Source organism: Sycon ciliatum, chromosome 12, assembly GCF_964019385.1.
Source record: "Sycon ciliatum chromosome 12, ocSycCili1.1, whole genome shotgun sequence".
Taxonomy (NCBI): domain Eukaryota; kingdom Metazoa; phylum Porifera; class Calcarea; order Leucosolenida; family Sycettidae; genus Sycon; species Sycon ciliatum.
Window position 1 is genome coordinate 2,845,139 of NC_088654.1, and position 20,648 is coordinate 2,865,786.

At 45.4% G+C, this 20,648-nt stretch overlaps 2 protein-coding genes across 2 annotated transcripts in view; both read right to left on the reverse strand.

The window, feature by feature from the left end:
• The window catches only part of LOC135828717 (uncharacterized), a 40,519-nt gene extending 39,761 nt beyond the window's left edge, over positions 1–758 (reverse strand). The window contains exon 1 of the mRNA XM_065341141.1: positions 471–758. Coding sequence (XP_065197213.1) covers positions 471–723 — 253 coding nt within the window. The 5' untranslated portion in view covers positions 724–758. The remainder of the gene's footprint in view (positions 1–470) is intronic.
• A 5,442-nt stretch (positions 759–6,200) lies between these two features.
• Positions 6,201–20,648, reverse strand: part of LOC135828718 (uncharacterized) — a 46,241-nt gene continuing 31,793 nt past the window's right edge. The window contains exons 9-11 of the mRNA XM_065341142.1: positions 14,386–14,568; positions 6,887–7,066; positions 6,201–6,268 (exon numbers count right to left, since the gene is read on the reverse strand). Coding sequence (XP_065197214.1) covers positions 6,201–6,268; positions 6,887–7,066; positions 14,386–14,568 — 431 coding nt within the window. The remainder of the gene's footprint in view (positions 6,269–6,886; positions 7,067–14,385; positions 14,569–20,648) is intronic.

A 20,648-nucleotide genomic window follows, 5' to 3' on the forward strand; every position in this document is an offset into this window, starting at 1 on the left:
AGTCAAATGTTGGGATTCGAACCCAAACTATCAAATTCTCAGTCAAAGAACTTGGGGAACATACTACAAGAGACAACTGAAACTTCTGTTTACAGAGAAGGTATGTCCAATGTAAACGGCATATGTACATACTATGCACTATTACAATAGTATTCACTTCTTCCTATAAACAAAGCTAAAAACAGTTTAGGTATGCTATGTCATGATAAATCTATTATTGCCCTCGTAATCGGTCAGTATATGAAATATATTGACCTCTTTAATCGTGCAATAATAGATACATAAATGGCTGTATCCCGCGAAATAATAGCGTGCACAAGCATCTTGCCAAATGTCGAACCCAGATCAGGTATTACCCCCCTAAGGGTGTCAAATGACTCTGAAATCTGCGGACGGCATGCTGTTTCGTCCTTTGTGGACCCATCGGCACAGCACAAAGAAACTCAAATAATATGTGCATGTCGACTTACTCCTCTTCTCAACGCAGGCTACATTAAATTCGTCCATAGGGTCCAAAGCAACCATTGAATCAAGTCCATTAGAGGCAAACCGGTTTCCCAAAAGTAGAATACTACTCCAGAAATATAGTTGTCCTTCGGTATTTTTTAACTGGGTGGAAAGCTTCTTCATGCAGAGTTCCTCCCTGAAAGTAGGTAAACTGGCGCCTCTATCAGTGCAAAATATCTTGGCACTATCGTAAACCAGTGTATCCTTCGTGTGCATAAAAAGCACTCTGTTGGCATCACAAACATGATGATATTCAGCTGCTACGAAACCAAAAAATGGAAGTGCACCCATAGGTCAGTTGCCATGGGGAAAAACTTATACAAAGGGAAACATATTTGCATACGAAGAGACGAAGGGAGTTGTAAATCTGATGAGTCCTCTTGTACAATCATTTCTCAAATCTGAACTCGGATGGTGAGCCAATATAGTTATGATGAAGAAAGGAAAAGGACTGTATAAGATCGGGTTACGTTGGTGGACAGTTTGTCATAACTCGTAACATTCTGTCCTTTTCCTTTCTTCATCATTTCTCAAATCGGTTAATTTTAAGGTTGAAAATGAGACGAAGCACAACAATGTCAATTTACACAGCATATCGGTGGTAGAATGGTGTTGAAATGTACACAGGCTAAATAATGGTGTGAGTTGCTCCAAAGAGCGCAACAATTATAACAAACATGGCAATGTAAAACCCTCTAGCACCTGCGCAAGTATCTTTTTAAAACAGCTTTAGAGTATTCTTACATACTGCAATGATGCAGGCAGGGGAAACCATCACTTCTGTGCTTCATATAAATTATCAAAATGTGACGTCAAAGTTTGAGCTGGCTCGAAAAGATTCTTTATGTCCAAGGAGTTTCTAGTGTCTTCAAGTGAGTTGGGTCAATTGATTTTAGTGCTAGGTGAGAGGTAGAGTTTAGTCTCAAAGTACCACACTAAGAATGACTCTTAAAATATGCAATTGTGTTTAGTTCCTTCTTGCTTTTAGCTCTTTGTAGGACTAATGGTTTCAACCCATCATCACTTAAATCAGTAATTCTTAGTGTGGTACTTTGAGACTAAACTTGACCCAACTCACTTGAAGACACTAGAAACTCCTTGGACAAGAAGAACATCCACTCGATCGAAAAAGAATCTTTTCGAGCCAGCTCAAACTTTGACGTCACATTTTGATGACTCTTAATAATATGGAACTGTGTATATAACCTTCTGGCTTTTAGCTCTTGTTGCCAAATTTATAGAACTAATGGTTTCAACCCATCATCATTTAAATCAGTAAATGTCTTTAACGAGCAAAAATCTCCGGACATGGCCAAAGTACCGATTACCGAGTTGGCTCCTTTTATACCTGAGTGGACTTTGTTTGCCCACTATGACAGTTTGGTCCAGAAACTCTAGTAATGTTGCTTGGATACTGGGATACGAAGCGTCACTTGCTCAACAACAGCCCACCATGACGAGAAAGAAGAACTTTTCCACAACAACAAATCACCAAGGACTGCAACAGTAGTACAAAATGGCCCAGATTGTGCCAGAACCATCTCTTGTGCTGGGCAGATAGTGCATGCGAGTTTCACATGCGTGCCACGCTCCCATCCAAAAATAATATTCAAAAATTTCTCTCAGGTTGCCATGAGCCCATGTATTTATGGTGCATGTGCAATTATAACATACTTAACATACTTGTATATATCATGCATCTTTTTAGGTACCTACTTGTAGGGCTGTGGCTGTCCCCCAAAGAGAACCTTTTTATTTTTCGATTCTTGATTTTCCAACTGCAATGCATATCTGATATCCTCAAGCGCCCGACTGCTACATCATGATTTTCCACTAGTGCGACGAGGCATCGATGCACATGTGAAACTCAAGTGCACTGGCTGCCTCGTACAAGAGAAATTTTGGGCCATCTTGCGCTACTGGTGCAGCCCTTGCTGTATATTTGTTTGCAGTTGAGCCTTTAGTACAACGGTCGCGCATTTTGCCACACACAAACTGCATGCCAATGTCTTGACTACATCCAGGAACAGTGTAAACAAGAGATCGCAACACCTTTTCATTCTTTGAATACAGCTTGATGTCATCCATGTACCATAGATGGTTGAGCTTGGTTCGGTTTTGATCCTTGAAACAGCAGGCTGTGTCAGCCTTCCTTAAGACCATGGTGATAGGTATGAGGCAGATGACGAACAGCAGTGAGGATAAGGAATCACCCTAGAAAATCCCACGCTGAATGGCCGCCGATCCCAAGCTGTTGGTGCCGTTCAAAAGGTTAAGCTTCCACTAAGTCATGCTAACAGTATAAGTCTGCGTACGGATTCGTGTATGCCAAACAGCTCCAAACAGCGCTCAATCCAATCATGTCATACGCCTTCTTGTAGTCGACTCACCCCATGGCAAAATTGGTTCTGCGACTCTAACGGTCCGCCGTAGTGGCCAGGTCAATGAAGAGTTGATTTATTAATTTTTTTGACAGGATAGGGAGAACGTCAAATTCAAAGGATCAGTCGGGGAAGTGAACTGCCTGAAAAGAGAAAAAATCGCCAGACCCAACAGGACTCGAACCTTGGACTATCTAAAGACTAAGTTCGAAAGATGAGTGACTATATTGATGACGTGGACCAGGTGTGAGACTTCAATCTACGCTCACTACAATCTTAATCAGAAACCGACAGGAATATCTTACCGCATCTGCCTTGCACTGTTACCGTGCCATTACTATGGCAAGTTGCCTGAGGGTTAGACGGACCACTAGATTCAAAGCCGGAGTTACAAACTGCGTGCAGGATATTCCGTTCGGTATTGAAGGGGTTCAGTTTTCTTCCACCCTTACCAACGTGTGATGACATAAAAATAAAAAGTGCTTTTGAAAATGACAGTTGCTGGACTACAGTGGTTAAGAAATTAGCTGCCGACTGATCGCCTGCAAATGTACAGTGCCTATAAAGTGGATAATCAAAAGTATTGTAGAATGGAGAGGATGACGACGACTGATGGAAATGAAATTAGCTGGAATACAGTGGTTAACAGGGTGGTTGCTGTCCTGCCGACGGATAGGCATGTATGAGCAAACAGATTTTAGCACTTTTTCAGCTCAAAAAGCTCAAAAAGGGCGATATTCACCAAAAAACGCAATAAAGGGCGAAAGAAACGGACTTTTCCAAAAAGGGCGAAAAAGGGCGGGCACCTTTGGGAAAGGGTTAGAGGATAGGCGCTCTGATCCCATTGTCGAGCGCTTGAGCGCAGGTGGAGCTTCAGCCGTTTCAAGGCAGTGTTGCTGCGCTCATTCTCCGCAGAGGTGACGGGTTGTGTTGAAGCTATCCGGAGGAAGACGTGGATGTTCGGGAAAACATCGGCATCGCAATGCACAAGAGCTTCTTGTGGGGTAGCTGGAAGTGCACCAGACTTCTCTGCTGCGTCCTTCCATTTCCTGACCCACTTTCGGATGTCAGTTGATTTAAAAAGAGTTGGCGGACAAGCCGTTGATTATTCACTCTCATTGTAATATCAAAAAGTATTCTTTCTAGACCAAAGAGTGGTATATTTGATAACATTTAATAACGATAGAAATTTTTACGATACTTCTCCAGACGTTTCGTTGTTCTGAACAACATCGTCAGTGGATAAAGAAAGATTCTTTATCCACTGACGATGTTGTTCAGAACAACGAAACGTCTGGAGAAGTATCGTAACAATTTCTATCGTTATTATATGTTATCAAATATACCACTCTTTGGTCTAGAAAGAATACTTTTTGATATCAGTTGATATAGTTGAAGAGCTTGGCACATCATCAGAATACGTGTCGACCAAGCGTTGAATGTTGGCAAGTAGGCCTTTCCCATATCGGCCGGCCGAAAAATTCGCCGAAAAGTAGCCTTTTCAAAATATCGCCGATCTTTTCGCCGACTTCTGAGATTTTACCAAGAAATCGCCGAATATACTTGTAATCTACGTGGAGATAATAATTTTAATATACATGTACATGTAGCTATCGATTCTGGGTTTTCGATCATATTTTGTTATAAAATACACAGTAATACATGTCAAACAAGAATACAACAATACAACAATATACTTGTAATCTACGTGGAGATAATAATTTTAATATACATGTACATGTAGCTATCGATTCTGGGTTTTCGATCATATTTTGTTATAAAATACACAGTAATACATGTCAAACAAGTCACGTAGTTGCGTGATGTCTGCGGCCTTCATCCTATTCATAGCTATATTGAATATACATGTACATGTAATAACGAGAGAGCTTGGAAGCTCAGGGCCCTACGCTATGCTTTTTTGCCTTGATGACCTAGACAAAAAAAAGCATAGAGATGTTATAAATTCTTATAAATTTCTCCTTTTTTTGTAAAGACTTAACCTGGGATTCGAACCCGCACTATCGTCCTGCGTGCATCCCCCGATACACTTCGCATACATACTAATTCTTCCAAACTGCTTCACGTTATGATCTTGCATTTGAAAGCCCTATTTGAATATGCATTGTGGCCAGCCGTCTTTGATGGTACGGTACGGGACAGGTACGGGACAGGTACGGTCGAGGATAATACGACACCGTCTACCGCCTTGATGACCTCGGCAAAAAAAGCATAAGGATGTTATAAATTTTTTAATTCTCCTATTTTTTTAGGCATAACCTGGGATCCGAACCCGCACTATCGCCCTACATGCATTCCCCCATACACTTTGCATTCATACTCATTCTTCCAAGTTACTTCACGTTATGATCTTGCGTTTGAGAGCCCTAGTTGAATATTGCGGCCAGCTGTATGTGGCCAGCTGTGTTTGATGCGTTTGAAAGCCCTACTATTGCGGCCAGCTGTATGTGGCCAGCTGTGTTTGATGGTACGGTATGGTACGGGACAGGAACGGGACAGGCGCCAGACGTTACTGAAGTAACGTCTTCTGCATAGCTACGGGAATAATAATATCTTTATTAGGATGACCCAGAGGCGTGTCGCCTATCAATACCTTATTCCTTGGACTTTTGCTGACTTGGCTCCTAGACTACAAGGGGTTCACCGCTTTGAAGGGTGTACATGTACATGTACATGTATGAGCTAAAGTGAAAGTAGTACATGTATATGTTTTGCAGGGTCGTGGGCAACTGGCCATGACTGCTCGTGCGCGCCTGCGTCACGGCCCGTGGGCATTTCCCAAATCGGCCGGTCGAAACATTGGCCGAAAAAAGTGGTTTTGAAGAAATCATCGATCTTTTAGCCGAATACGCAATTTTCGCACTGAATTCGCCGAAAATTGATGTTTTAGTGCCTCAATAGGATGCAAATACAATTTCTGTAGCCATTATCGGCGAAAGGTGGCTGCGATTTTAGAGCCGAATTTCCACCTTTTACAGAAATTTTCAACCGATTCTGGCGATTTTTTCCGCCGATCGAAAAGCCGAAAAGGCCAAAATAAATGGCCGATTTGGGAAAGGCCTATTGGCAAGGTGTTTGTCTGAGGGTCATATCAATGCACATGTATCAATGTAACATCTGCTTGATTCAGCTCGGGCTATATATGCGCTACGGCAGGCCAGGATCCTAGGAGCAATTCGCATGCCTGGCTTTTGTAAAAAAATGAAAAAAACTGCACCATGGTCGGAAAGTTTTAGGTGGTTCGTTCGAACCCCCCGACCCCCCCCCCCCGGATCCGCCCCTGCACTGTATCTATAAATTCTCCATCCCACACTGCTGACACGGAATGACAAGTACGCTACCCAAGCCGTACCTCTTCTCTTCAACACAATCAATGAGCGCCAGAGGTTTACCACATTTTTCAGGAACTCGATCGATCGTTTGAGCTTGCGAAGCGTCCCCCTCCTCGGCTTCTTGAATCGTCCAGTACGCAGAATGCAAGGTCGCGTCGTGGGCGACGGATTACTCTCCCGCATCTTCATCTCCATGACACGTCACCAGGAGAACCAAGCTATCCAAAAACCGCCAATGCCAAAACAAATCCGCAAGTAGTAGTGGCTGAGCTTCTTCCTCAAATCTTGTCTCGACCCGAGCACGCGCTGCGAGGTCATGGGCAAACTACTTACTCGATTGTTCATGATCGCGCCCCATTTTTCCACTCCGAAAGGCATTATTTTTCAGAAAAAAATCGGAAATCCAAAATGGCGCTAACCGTCGCGAATCCCCTTAATAGCAAACCCTTTAGAGATCTGCCCTGTAATGTATTCTTTCTTGGCACTTCTCAAATCTCACTTGATTGGAATTTTCCATTTGCTTGGAGCTCCGTTCACAAGGCCATAGCATAAAATTCCTCTTACTAAAAGTTAAACTAAATCTTGAAGCTCAAATCAATTGTCACCACTATACAATCTTAATCAGAAACACACAGGATATCTTACCGCATTTGCCCATCACAGTCACCGTGCCAAAAATGTCGCAATTCGCCTTAGGTGTTTGTGTGGCTGTATAGCCATCGTTACAAACTCCCCTCAGTTCATTGCTTCCACGTGCGGAATTGAATGCATCTCCCTTAAAAATTCCGTTTGGTAAACTTGGTTTTTGACATAATATTATCTTGGCTACCAGCAACACAGTTCAGAAGCAGCATATAGAAAATATGTTGGTGGGTTGTTTGGTTGGTTTATATGCTACTTCCCAGTACAATTCAAAACCTGCGCTCAGAACTACTTGAAAGTACCACCACTTTTGCAAACAATGGGGTTGATGGGAGAAAGGTGTGCGATACACAACATCCCTGTGTCTTAGTACGGAGGCTTTACCCAACTACAGCAGGTAGATATAGCGAGGTGGTCCAAGACCATGATTGAGAAATAGAGGGTACCAGGTTTAAGTCCTGCTTGGAAGCAGAAGGGCTTTTTTCCAGCCGTGCTGCGACCCAGACTTAATTGGGAACTTGTTGCCTGGAATGAGGGAAGCAGTGATGCAGTGCATGGGATTTTCGTCATGGAAAGTTGCATGATTCAGGCAAACGGTTCACTTTGCTCAGGAACACTGACCTCGTATTAATATTGCTGCCTCGCTAAAAACTGACGGAGACGTTGTGAAGGTTTATCAACTGATCAAGGAAATGTTTTTCAAAACTGAATAACGAAAAAGCACCACTTTATCTCTATGGATATCTGTGTATTTCCAAGTGAAACGTGCCATGCATGGGTAATGCACATTCTTTCCCCTTGTTAAACTGGGCAAACCTTGCTCACACCTAAACACCTAATCACTCTAAAACCGGATTTGCTAATCTATCATACCCCAGAGGTATTTGTTTTACAATTTTACATTGAGTGAAATTACGAGACAAGCGGGATAGTTTCTCAACATCAAATGCTAGATCAAGATAGAGCAGCATTGTGCACAGCACAGCCCTGAATGGACTGAATGCCCCATTGGCCTCTCCATGTGTCAAGTGGCTCTTTTGCAGCGGAAGATGCTGACAGAAGGCGCAGGCAACATCAGTGTACGTGTTCAACTGGTATGGCGGCGTGGTGTGGCTGTGTGCGATGGGCGGGCCGGACAGTGATTGCCTCAGGGGCCTTTGGGTCTGCTGCTTAGGGGCTGCTGCTTGGGTCTGCTGCGTTGGCTTCTTTGTTCTTTCCCTGTCACGTCACTGTGGGACAAGTACAGTCAGCAGCGGAAGTATATTTTGTTTTTTTGTGGCACATGCAATAACTAAGTGTGCGTTCTTAAATCCTCTCGGAAAAGTTGGAGACTCTCCAAAAAGTTCGAGAGCTGTTCTTATATCCTCTCCGACTTTAAGGAGGCTCTCCAAAGCTCTCCAAGCTCTCCAAACTTCAGAGGCGGTTGAAACTTGGAGATTCCTGCGGTTTGGGATCAGCGCATGCGAACTATGGCTAAAAGCCACGTGTTCATCATGAGTGTACGCATTTCCCTTTTCGCATACGCACATACATTCATCACTCAAGATCGCGGCCCCTTTGGCGCTTCACTTTGCTTGACATGTGCAAAATATCTCCGAATTCTTCGAGACCCATTCTTGAGTAATCCCAGTTTCTTCGACTTCTCTTTTCTTCTTCTTCTAGAAGCTAGAGAACATATGAACGCACCCATAACTTTTCTGGTGTTAGACGGACTGATGTTTTTTGCCCCCCCCCCCTTTTCACACGTGCTACATGTTCCTGTTCCAGCCATGAGCACGTGTCGTTATCACCTGACCTTTTATCACTTTTTATCACTTTTGTCACTAGGGTGTGCCATGTTTCTTTGCCGAATGAGCGCAATTGCGCCAATGTAGACGTGTAAAGATCAGTCTATTCTTATTATGCTTTCATTCAACATCATGCCTCCACTCATGAGCTCAGGAGGAGCGAAACAGCTGTCTAGAGGGTCATTGTTCATATCAATTTATACACCGGACTACTGGACTACTGGACTACAGTGGTTAAGACATTGGCTGCCGACTGATAACCTGGAAATGTACACTGCCTACAAAGTGGATAATCATTATTGTAGAATGGAGAGGATGACGACGACTGATGGAAATGAAATTTGCTGGAATACAGTGGTTAACAGGGTGGTTGCTGTCCTGCCGACGGATAGGCATGTACATGTATGAGCAAACAGATTTTAGCACTTTTTCAGCTCCAAAAGCTCAAAAAGGGCGATATTCACCAAAAAATGCAATAAAGGGCGAAAGAAACGGCCTTTTCCAAAAAGGGCGAAAAAGAAATCTTTCAGCGAGTGGTGTCGGATATTCTAGTTGGTCTGCCGGGTGTTGTTGTCTACATAGATGACATATTGATTTTCGGAAGGAATCAAGTTGAGCATGATGCTCGCCTGCTCGCCTGGTAAGTGTCTTTGAACGCCTGAAGGCAGCAAACCTCAAGCTGAACTGGGCCAAGTGTCACATCGGCAAAGACCAGGTCAAGTACCTGGGCCACACGTTGACCAGAGATGGAGTTCAGCCGGACAGCAGCAAGCTAAGCGCTATCGCCGACATGGCCGCCCCAAAGACTGTAGCGGATGCACACCGCTTCTTGGGTATGGTCACGTTCTTAGGAAAGTTTGTTTCTCGCCTGACTGAAGCCGTAGAGCCGTTACGCCAGCTGATGAAGCGTGAACCATTCACTGTGAACGATGATCTTCTCAAAGCGTTCTCCACAGCTAAGCAAGCTGTAGTCTCTTCATTGCAAACACTTGCATATTTCCAACCGGATGTAAACGTACCAACAGCAATCAGCTCCGATGCCTCACCTTCTGGTCTGGGAGCTATTCTGTGGCAGCAAAGCAAGGCTGGACAATGGCTGCCCATTACATGCGCCAGCCGCACGCTCACGGACACAGAGTCCCGATATTTGCAGATGCAGCGCGAGATGCTCGGCATAGTGTTTGCACTGACCCGTTTTCGCCAGTATGTTCTGGGTCGTCATGTACAGGTGTACACTGATCACAAACCTCTCATACCGATTGTGCAGAAGGCATTTGACGATGTGCCACCTCGATTGCAGTGCTGGTTAGTCGCGCTCATGCCGTACGATTACTCCCTCAAGCATGTTCCAGGGAAGGAGCTCTTCTGTACTGATGCACTTTCCAGAGCCCCGGTAGCGTCTACTGATGCTTCTCCAGCCGAATCGCGTTCTCTCCATGAGTATGTTGGCCTAGTTTTGGAAGCCGCTCCAGTAGGCATTGCAGACATTCGTTGTGCTGCACAAGATGATCCATTAGTGAGCAAAGTGATTCAACGCGTACTGTATGATTCGTTGCTTGACATTTTGCCACCGGAGCACCCCTACTACCTCGTCCGTGATCAGCTGACAGTGGTAGATGGCATCTTAATGTTCGGTGGCAGATTCGTTATTCCTGAAGGTTTACGAGCAGCGATCATGACCCTAGCACACGAAGGACATCCTGGACAAGAGGCCTTCCAAGACACCCTGCAACAGAGAGTCTGGTGGCCAGGAATGACTAAGAATGCAAGCACATACGTGGAATGCTGCTCTGAATGCTGGAGGAGACGTACCAATAACGCGCAAGAGCTCCAACCAACTGAGGTTGTTGGCGTCTGGAGAAAGCTGGCAGTGGACATCGTATCCATTGAGGGGTACTCGATTCTCTCCATAGTCGACTATGGCTCCAGGTACCCTATTCTGAAGATAATGCGCTCGACAACCTCAGCTTCCGTCATCAATGAACTTGATGAGGTATTCTCTGCATTTGGTCTTCCCGAGACAACGGACTACGCCCCACAGTTTGTCTCTGGGGAGATGTCTTCATTTCTCAGCCGGCTTACAATTACACATGTACGATCCAGCCCAAGGTATGCCCGCTCGAATGGCATGGTGGAGCGTCTGCATCGAGTGTTAAGGGAGAGACTGTCTGCTCTTAAGCCACATCTCCCTTTCCAGAGGCGTCTTAACCAAGTGTTGTTTGACATTCGATGTTCGAGGCATAGAATGCTCTGTACATCACCAAGTGAAGCTTTGTTCTCTCGACCACTGCGTACAAGAGTCCCGGCACAACTCCACCCCACCGTTGTGAATCCCCAGCACCAGCTGAAAGCAAAAGCTGAAATGTCTGCACAACACGACTCCCGACGTGGCGTGAGAATGCTTTCTGAGCTTCGGCTCGGCACAAAAGTCACTGTGCAGGACGGGTACTGCGACAAGTCTCAGTCATGGACCGTGGTGAACCAGTTCGGCCGTCAGGTAGGAGTGACCGATGGCTCTCGCTACCTACTGAGGAATAGGCAGCATGTACGAGAGTTTGTTTCACCGCATCGCCCGGACGATTCTCCACCCATGTCGTCAGCGAACCCGTCTTTCAGCCGTCATGAGGTGGACCTGCAGCGAGCGCCAGCACAGGCGGCTCCTTGGATCGGTCAGCCATCAGTGCCAGAACCAGATAGAACCGGAACTGGACAGTCTGCTCGGATTGGTCAGTCTACAGTGTCAGGTGCTGTTTCGGCATATCTACCGTCTGTGGATCTGCCTCCGGGCTCGCCATGCCACAACATGCCACTCTCTCAACCTTCATGTGCACGTGAAAGCCAGCCTGCTCCGAAGGAACACACTCCAGCTGCTTCCGGCAAGCGCTCATTCGTCGACGGTGCAGTCACTCGCTCCGGACGGCATATCAAATTTACTGAGAAGGCACGGCTCTACGCAGACAGTTTACCCTAAAAGATTATTGCAACAATGCATCATACTCACTCTGAAAGTTCAACTTGACAACTTTTTGTGTTTTTTGAAGTTGAGTTCCTATCTTCCTCCATTGGGTGCTTTGAAATTCAAAACTTCATATTGTGTTCTCTCTTCTTCTTCTTTTTTTAAATTCCTTCTATTGCTTTCCCCGGCACCGGCTTTTTTGTTTAGGAGAAGGAGTGATGTAGTGATAGTGACTGCGTTGTTCTTACACCACCTAGCTGTCATAGGTTGCATTCTACACATTACTGCATGTGTCGTACTCACACCTTCATGATGTGCTACATTCACACTGCTGTATCTTATTGTCTCTTGTCATTCCAGTAATCATTACATTCTGGCCAGCTCACTACAGCCGGCACCTTTGGGAAAAGGTTAGAGGATAGGCGCTCTGATCCCATTGTCGAGCGCTCGAGCGCAGGTAGAGAGAGCTTCAGCCGTTTCAAGGCAGTGTTGCTGCGCTCATTCTCCGCAGAGGTGACGGGTAGTGTTGAAGCAATCCAGAGGGGGACGTGGATGGTCGGGAAAACATCGGCATCGCAATGCACAAGAGCTTCTTGTGGGGTAGCTGGAAGTGCACCAGACTTCTCTGCTGCGTCCTTCCATTTCCTGACTCACTTTCGGATGTCAGTTGATATAGTTGAAGAGCTTGGCAGATCATCAGAATACGAGTCGACCAAGCGTTGAATGTTGGCAAGTAGGCCTTTCCCATAACGGCCGGCCGAAAAATTCGCCGAAAAGAAGCCTTTTCAGAATATCAATAAAGAGAACAAATCCTGCAGTCATCGCCACACTACAACGAAGTCATGAAAGTTTACAAGAATTAATTTTCTTGTCCCATTCATCAGTGGAAAGTCGTGACTGAAGAGTAACCATGCTGAACAATGATACTTTCAATGATGTGTTACGATAACAAAATACAATGCCAAAATAGAATGAGGGAAGGTGAGACAATATAAGTGAAGTGAGAGCTAAGTGCAACGGCGGGTGAGAAACTAATTATAACGCTAAAACTGTGTAGTGAGACAAACAATCATGCTGTGCACCTACGAAAACAATTTTAACGCAACTACATGTTTCTTCTGCTTACAAAGATCTGGCTTATGCAAACGAATGCAAACAGCCTCAAGTACTTTCAACTGACTAGCATACCGTGCACGACAAAGAACAGAAAAACTAAAATCATCATACACCTGCAGACACTAAGGGTGAGACAACAAGTGAAGAAAAACGGCTGACTTCTTACGATCACAATCACTATCTGATTCCTCGTCTCCAACAACCGCAACCTCGTCCTCCGTCTCATCTCCCAACTCGTCCTCAGTGTCGTCCTCCGTGTCATTCTCATTATCAACACCGATCGGTCCCAGGCTCGCTTCATGTTGTTTAACCTCTGTTCTTTGACTCCTTCTTTGATATTGATGGTAAATTGTTACCATTGTTGTTGTTTGAAACTCGGATGTTGAGCCATAAATAAATGTGGAAGAGAAAAGGACATATGGATACGAGTTAAGAGTAACTCTCCATCACTGTAACAAGATACTATATACAGTCAGAAAGTGCAATAACTAGGCACAAAACTGACAGAGTACTGAAACATTCGACGTCCTGACACCTAGCTTCAACACATCTCCGTAGCGCTAACCGACAGCCTTCCAACTTGGAAGGTTCAAGGTTATGGAAAAGACCAAAGAGGGGAAGGCAAGCGCAACGAAAACGAGCAAAAGCTACAGTCCCAACGGAACAAAGAACCAAGTTGGAAGGCTGTCGGTTAGCGCTACGGAGATGTGTTGAAGCTAGGTGTCAGGACGTCGAATGTTTCAGTACTCTGTCAGTTTTGTGCCTAGTTATTGCACTTTCTGACTGTATATAGTATCATGTTACAGTGATGGAGAGTTACTCTTAACTCGTATCCATATGTCCTTTTCTCTTCCACATTGTTGTTGTTGTTGCTAAATCTTGTGTTCCCAGTGTCGTCGCTGGTGCTTGACCTCCAGTACTGTAATAATTCATTGAATAATTAGCCGTTGATCGTCTAGGTCTTTGAAAGTTGATTGTGTCACTTTCTTTGTTGAATTCCGTTCCCTCCAGCCTTCTTTCTCGTTGTTCACGTTCAGTGCTTGCCTCATCCATATATGCACGTGCCACCGACACCACAGACTCAGCCCCAGCACTGCCGATTATAGATGTAGGTGGCGGTTCTGGGGGAGGTAACGGCAAGGACGGCGATGAGGGCATTACCTAATCACAGCGTCCACTTTGGTCTTGAGCTGAATATTGTTGTGGTGTGTTATCTTGTGTTGTTATGGTGCACTGTGTTGTGGTGACCATATGCCCATTACCCGACTCCACGGCTCTCGATACCTAGACGATCAATGATGGCCCTCGCCTTCTAGGATCCTGGCGTGGCTAAGCGGTACTGCTCTAGGAACCCTTCTAAAGGTGAGGCAATGTTGGCTTGATGGAGTTTTGTTCATCGCTTGTTCGTACTTGCTGTGGCGTGACTCGTTTGTAGACCCATACAAATTGTGATAATTCGGCCATTTTTGAGGGGTATGCAAGTTTCAAGGTTCCCTTCAGAAACTTTTTCAAGGACTTTCCACAATCGATTTGCACCCCAAAGGGAGCATACCTGCAAATTTCGAGCAAAATCGCAGAGATCCACTTGCCCACATACTTTTGTATTCTCAAACATGCTCTCTTAAATACTTAGCAAATCTTACCGCATCCACCATCAAGACCAGACACTGTGCCATTCTTCTCGCAAGTCGCCTGAGCCGAACCCAAACGCCAGTAGCTGGAATTACATGTTAAAGTGATGTTTGACTGTTCGGTATTGAAGACGCCATTCGCGAAATTGGAATAGGCTCCGGCTTGTGTAATTGGTCGATCACATTGTACGGGTTCTGGCAACACAAGACAGAGAAGGATTTGCTTATTCAGTACAAACACTACAAGTAGAAACTACATTTTGCTGTGATCAGTTAAAAGCGACCTATCGCCTTTCCCGAAAAAGAACGAGAAAGTTGTAGCGAATCCTTGCTGATATGAGTGTCTTGTGTACTCCCACAATGCAGCTCGACATCAGGTTGTTCTCTTTTTTTTAGGCCGCACAGGTTAACCAATTGTGCTTGGACGCATAGGCAAGTGCTGAGATGGAAGTTCTTGCAAATGATTCACAACTTCGAAACAAAGTCGCGTTTTTGATGAAATTATTTGTTGAGTGGGTAGTGAGGATAGCTTGTCGTTGCAGTAGTGACTGTACTTCTCAAGTAGTTAACAAGGTCAAGCATCTAGAAGAGTTTCAGCCTTCTGATGATTGATTTTCAGCGTAGTATTTTGAAATGAGATCCTGATAATTCCTAACCACTAGCAATTCTTCCCCGAAAAGTCGGTACCATGTATTGAGCTTGGTTCGGTTTTGATCCTTGAAACAGTAGGCTGTGTCAGCCTTCCTTAAGACCATGGTGATAGGTATGAGGCAGATGACGAACAGCAGTGAGGATAAGGAATCACCCTAGAAAATCCCACGCTGAATGGCCGCCGATCCCAAGTTGTTGGTGCCGTTCAAAAGGTTAAGCTTCCACTGAGCCATGCTAACAGTCATAAGTCTGCGTACGGATTCGTGTATGCCAAACAGCTCCAACCAGCGCTCAATCCAATCGTGAGGAACCATGTCATACGCCTTCTTGTAGTCCCCTGACACCACGAATGATCGTGTTGAAAATAGCTAATTTACAAGCGCTGGCAAAACAGCCAGCTACGTTCTCAATTGGCCAGAACTATACACCGGCAGATAGTAGAACACCTCTTCTAGCGCTTAGGACATGTCCTCCATCTTTTTAGGGTTTTCTTGAAATTTACTTCTCCCAACGACAAACCTGGAAGACATCGTCTTCAATCAAATCTTTGCACTCGGCCTTGCACAGGCTTGGATCAAATTTCGAAGGAAGGTGGGTTTCTTTAACGCTTTTGTCGATTCTGGAGCGGAACAGGGATCAATTTTTGAGTTACTCTTGGCTAGAGAAGGAGAAAAAAGAACTTCGAAATAATAGTAGAGCAACTCCATCTCACTTCGAAATAAGCGCTCGAAGGACATAGTCACTGTACTGTAAACTGCTCTTCTGTACGAAGGCAGAGTTCGAATCATCCAACGGGTGCACTTTTCGCACTTCGAATTATGCATTCAAATTTGACTTGAAGTGACTAGCAGAAGATCGGTACCACGAAAGAGTTCGAATTACACGGAATGTTCGAATTATACCGTATTCGAGTTAGAGGGAGTCTACCTGTATTGTGCTCCCCAGTCACAAACATACAGAGAATGATTATTAAAATTAAAAGGTGACAAAACACATTTAGGCACAAGTGGCAAACACTTTGCCACACCACACAACAAACATTATTTGAACAATTTCAGGGTAATAAAACCATCTTTCTGGACACACAAATTTGGGTTATAAATACGCGGACAAATAACTTCCAGATAGCACAGTAGCCTGGTTGTAAAACAAAATTTAATTCCCGTAGCTATGCAGAAGACGTTACTTCAGTAACGTCTGGCGCTAGCCAGGGTCCACACAGCTTTAATTTGGTGTTTGTTTGTTTGTTTGTTTGTTTGTTTGTTTGTTTGTGTCACGCCTGGCGCTATCCCGTATCTGTCCCGTACCGTATCGCACAGCTGGCCATTTGCTGGCTCCCGTATCTGTCCCGTACCGTACCATACCATCAAACACAGCTGGCTACAAACAGCTGGCCACAATATTATGTACATGTATACGACTCCCTGTGTGTTGCATATGTGCTTGAAGGGGACGGTTGCACTTTTTGTAGCTCCGTTTTATCTGAGTTTTCAGTCGTTCCTCTTACTAGTCTTGCCAAGGGGGTGGCTCTGGGTCCACCAGAGTTGCCCCTGGCGTATTTCTGAATTTGCTGGGGCGAGGGTTCCGCGACGCGGTCGCCAAGGCAGTGTCTTTTCAGTCACGACCGTTGTCGTCCTCGTCTCTCCATTCGCGGTGGTGTAGCTGACCCCCGAATGGTTTCAAATTGCGAAGCTCGGAGGAGTACAGTGGTGGCAGAGGCATGAGCTGTGAGTGGAGACGGTTGCTGGAGATGGATGGTGATGCAGGGAGAAGAGTTACGCTGCCTGACGCCGCGTGGGAAATTGTTTGAACCTGCAATTTCAGTTCGAGCGCGGTGGACTTCTAGACGATGTGTCCTCATGGCTGTTTTTCAATGCTTGGCCTGTCGCTGATATCCCTGCGTGGGATGTTCTTCCAGTGGAGTCCAGGTGGGACTTCGGGTGCCCACACTCCATCACCTGGTTGATTGTTTCGGAACTGCAAAAATAATTATTGTTTCCTATTTTGTGCGCATCTCTTGTCATCTCTCTTTTCTATACGTCGCACACCAGATGTACTACTATCGCCGTCTTTCTCTTGCTTTCTCTCCCTGCTTGCTGTTTTTTTTCTGTTTCTGTTGCCACTGTCCCTCATCATACCCATGCTTGGGTGGTGGGCGGCGTGACCCGTTAGGGTAGCTGCCAATACAGTACGACTCCCTGATGTATAGAGATACTTTCTGGAAAGAAATAGGGAGACGAGGAGGAAATAAAATTAGAATGGATGTTAGTTGCCGAATAGGTGATAGGATGTGTCAGCAAAAACATACTTTGGAAGAGAGATCCCGTCGTCTCCAAAATAGGCGTGAACGGGCGAGTCAGCGCCGGTCACAGGAAACGTCGGCAGAGTGATCCCGTCGACTCCAGAACGCGCGTGCTCGGCAGAGTCAGCGCCTTCCCAGGAAACATTTCCATCCGTTCCCACAACATGCACGATGAGCTAAGTAACAAAGCATAGCGTAGGGCCCTGAGCTTCCAAGCTCTCTCGTGTAAGTGCGCAGTGACAAAACGAGAGAGCTTGGAAGCTCAGGGCCCTACGCTATGCTTTTTTGCCTTGATGACCTAGACAAAAAAAGGATAGGGATGTTATAAATTCTTTAAAAAAATCCTTTTTTTAAGACATAACCTGGGATTCGAACCCGCACTATCGCGCGCCCTGCATGCATTCCCCGATACACTTCGCATTCATACCCATTCTTCTAAGTTTTTTCACATTGTGATCTTGCATTTGAAAGCCCTATTTGAATATGCATTGTGGCCAGCCGTCTTTGATGGCACGGTACGGTAGGGAATAGGTACGGGACAGGTACGATCGAGGGTAATACGACACCGTCTCCCGTACCGTACCGTACCATCAAACACAGCTGCCCGCAATATTCAAATAGGGCTTTCAAACGCAAGATAATAACGTGAAGCAACTTGGAAGAATGGGTATGAATGCGAAGTGTATGGGGGAATGCATGTAGGGCGATAGTGTGGGTTCGAATCCCAGGATATGCCTGAAAAAAAAAGTAGGAGGATTGAAAAATTTATAACATCCTATGCTTTTTTGCCGTCAGATACGGATAGCGCCAGGCGTGACACAAACAAACAAACAAACACACAAACACCAAATTAAAGCTGTGTGGACCCTGGCTAGCGCCAGACGTTACTAAAGTAACGTCTTCTGCATAGCTACGAGAATAAAAATTTAATATTGATACGGGTCCAGTAGAATCTGCCTGCCAAATCCTTTTCCTCTGGTTATTTTTTGGCCTTCAGACCTGATGCCTTCCTCTGAAAACATAAATGGAGTTGGAACAAATCCATGTGCATGTCTTTTCACTCAAGTGACCACTCAAGAAGTCAGGAATTTAATAAATCATTCATCAATCAATAAATCAACTCGTCATTGACCTGGCCACTACGGCGGACCGTTAGAGTCGCAGAACCAATTTGGCCATGGGGTGAGTCTGGGTACTTGTTTTACAATTTTACATTGAGTGAAATAGATGACTTGCACAAAGATTGTCTGGGTTCGAGACAGGGCAAGTGGTCCGCGAGGTCGACCTTCTCAGCTCTGACCTTTGAGACTTTCGCCTTTTTCTATTATTTAGTTTTGCTTGACGAACCGTGATACAGTTTACTTAGTCTTTTCGGCAAGCGTTGCGTTGTTTGGTTGTATCACCATGCCAAAGCATGACCACTGTTGCGTTCCTGAGTGCACCAGTCGACGAGAGAAGGAACCGAGCCTCTCGTTCCATACGTTCCCTTCCGAACCCGAACGGAGAAAGAAATGGATTCATGCTATACGTCGAGAAGAAAAGGACGGAGTTTTTACTATCACAGGAAATACTGTAGTCTGCAATAAGCACTTCGTAAACCTTGACTACTTTCCCGCAGTAGAAGCAGAGTCCAGCGCAAAGCGAGTTTGTCGACGCCTGAGAAAGGACTCTGTTCCGTCTAAGTTTAGTTTTAGTGCTGCACCAGCTCCAGAGCGACCCTCTCACGAGGAGAGACTACGCATGGGCCAGAAACGCTCCGAGCAGTTGAAGTCCAAGCCAATGAAAAGGAAGAGGGGAGAGACCGAGCGTGAGAGGCAGCTGACCTTAGAGGTATCCGAGTTGAAGAAGAAAACAAGCGTGCTGTAGAAGCGCTGCGAAGTCCTCAGAGCTGATGTCGTACTGCTGAAGTCTCAGTTGTTCCGATATAACAACATCAAGGACAACCCTGAGCAGTTGAAATACCTCACTGGACTTTGCCCAGAGACTTGGCATTGTTTGTGGACATTTCTGAAGCCCTCTGAGTCCAATATAATGAGTGAGAAAGCATCACAGACCTTGGCGCAAGGTCGCAAAATAGCACCAGGGAGTGGCCGGAAGTCACAGATATCTCTTGATGACCAGCTGCTAGTGACGATGATGCGGCTCGGACTGGGTCGCATGGAAAATGAACTTGCGTACCTGTTTGGTTGCAACGAGGCTACTGTATCCCGTATATTGAAGAAATGGCTGAACTACATGTATCTCCGTCTGGGCATGATCCCCCTGTGGCCATCATGGGAGGATGTGGAAACGTCAATGCCAGAGTGCTTCCGATGCACATATCCGAGCACATTCATCATTTTGGACGCAACAGAGCTGCGCTGTGAGGTACCATCTGCATTGGATCTACAGTCAAGCAACTACTCCACTTACAAGTCCATAAAACAGTAAAAGGACTTGTTGGAGTATCACCAAACGGTGCGTTCACTTTCATCAGCCAGCTTTATACTGGCTCCATCAGCGATCGCCAGCTCATCATTGAGTCCGGCATATTGTCGTATCTGGACTCCGTACCACCCGGTAGAAACATCATGGCAGATCGCGGGTTCAACATTCAAGATTTACTCGTAAAGCAGCAGCTCATACTCAACATTCCACCGTTCAAAGGGTCGCGGACAGCCATGACAAAAGAAGAGGTAGTGAAAACGCAGAAAATTGCGACTGTACGCATCCACATTGAGCGCTGCATTGGTCGAGTGAAGCGCCTCTTCAGGATATTCGACAGGGTGCTACCGCTAACTCTCTATGGCTCCATCAATCAGATTTGGACGGTATGCTGCCTGCTAACCAACTTCACCAATCAGATAGTCCCCCAAGAGTAATTTCTGTCGTGTCCAAAATGAAGAATGTGCCGGATATGTGCATCGGAAGCACTCAACCCGGACGGAGATACGTATAGTTTATTATTCAATATACGGAATACACGGTGGCCTCGTTGCAACCACACAAGTACGCAAATTCATTTCCCATGTGACTCAGTCAGAGCCACACCATTGTCATTAGCAGCTGGTCATCAAGATATATATATCTATGACTTCCGGCCACTCCTTGGTGCTAAATATGTGACCTTGCGCAAAGGTCTGTGATGCTTTCTCACTCAATATATTGGACTCCAAGTCTCTGGGCAAAGTCCAGTGAGGTATTTCAACTGCTCAGGGTTGTCCTTGATGTTGTTATATCGGAACAACTGAGACTTCAGCAGTACGACATCAGCTCTGAGGACTTCGCAGCGCTTCTCCAGCACGCTTGTTTTCTTCTTCAACTCGGATACCTCTAACTACTG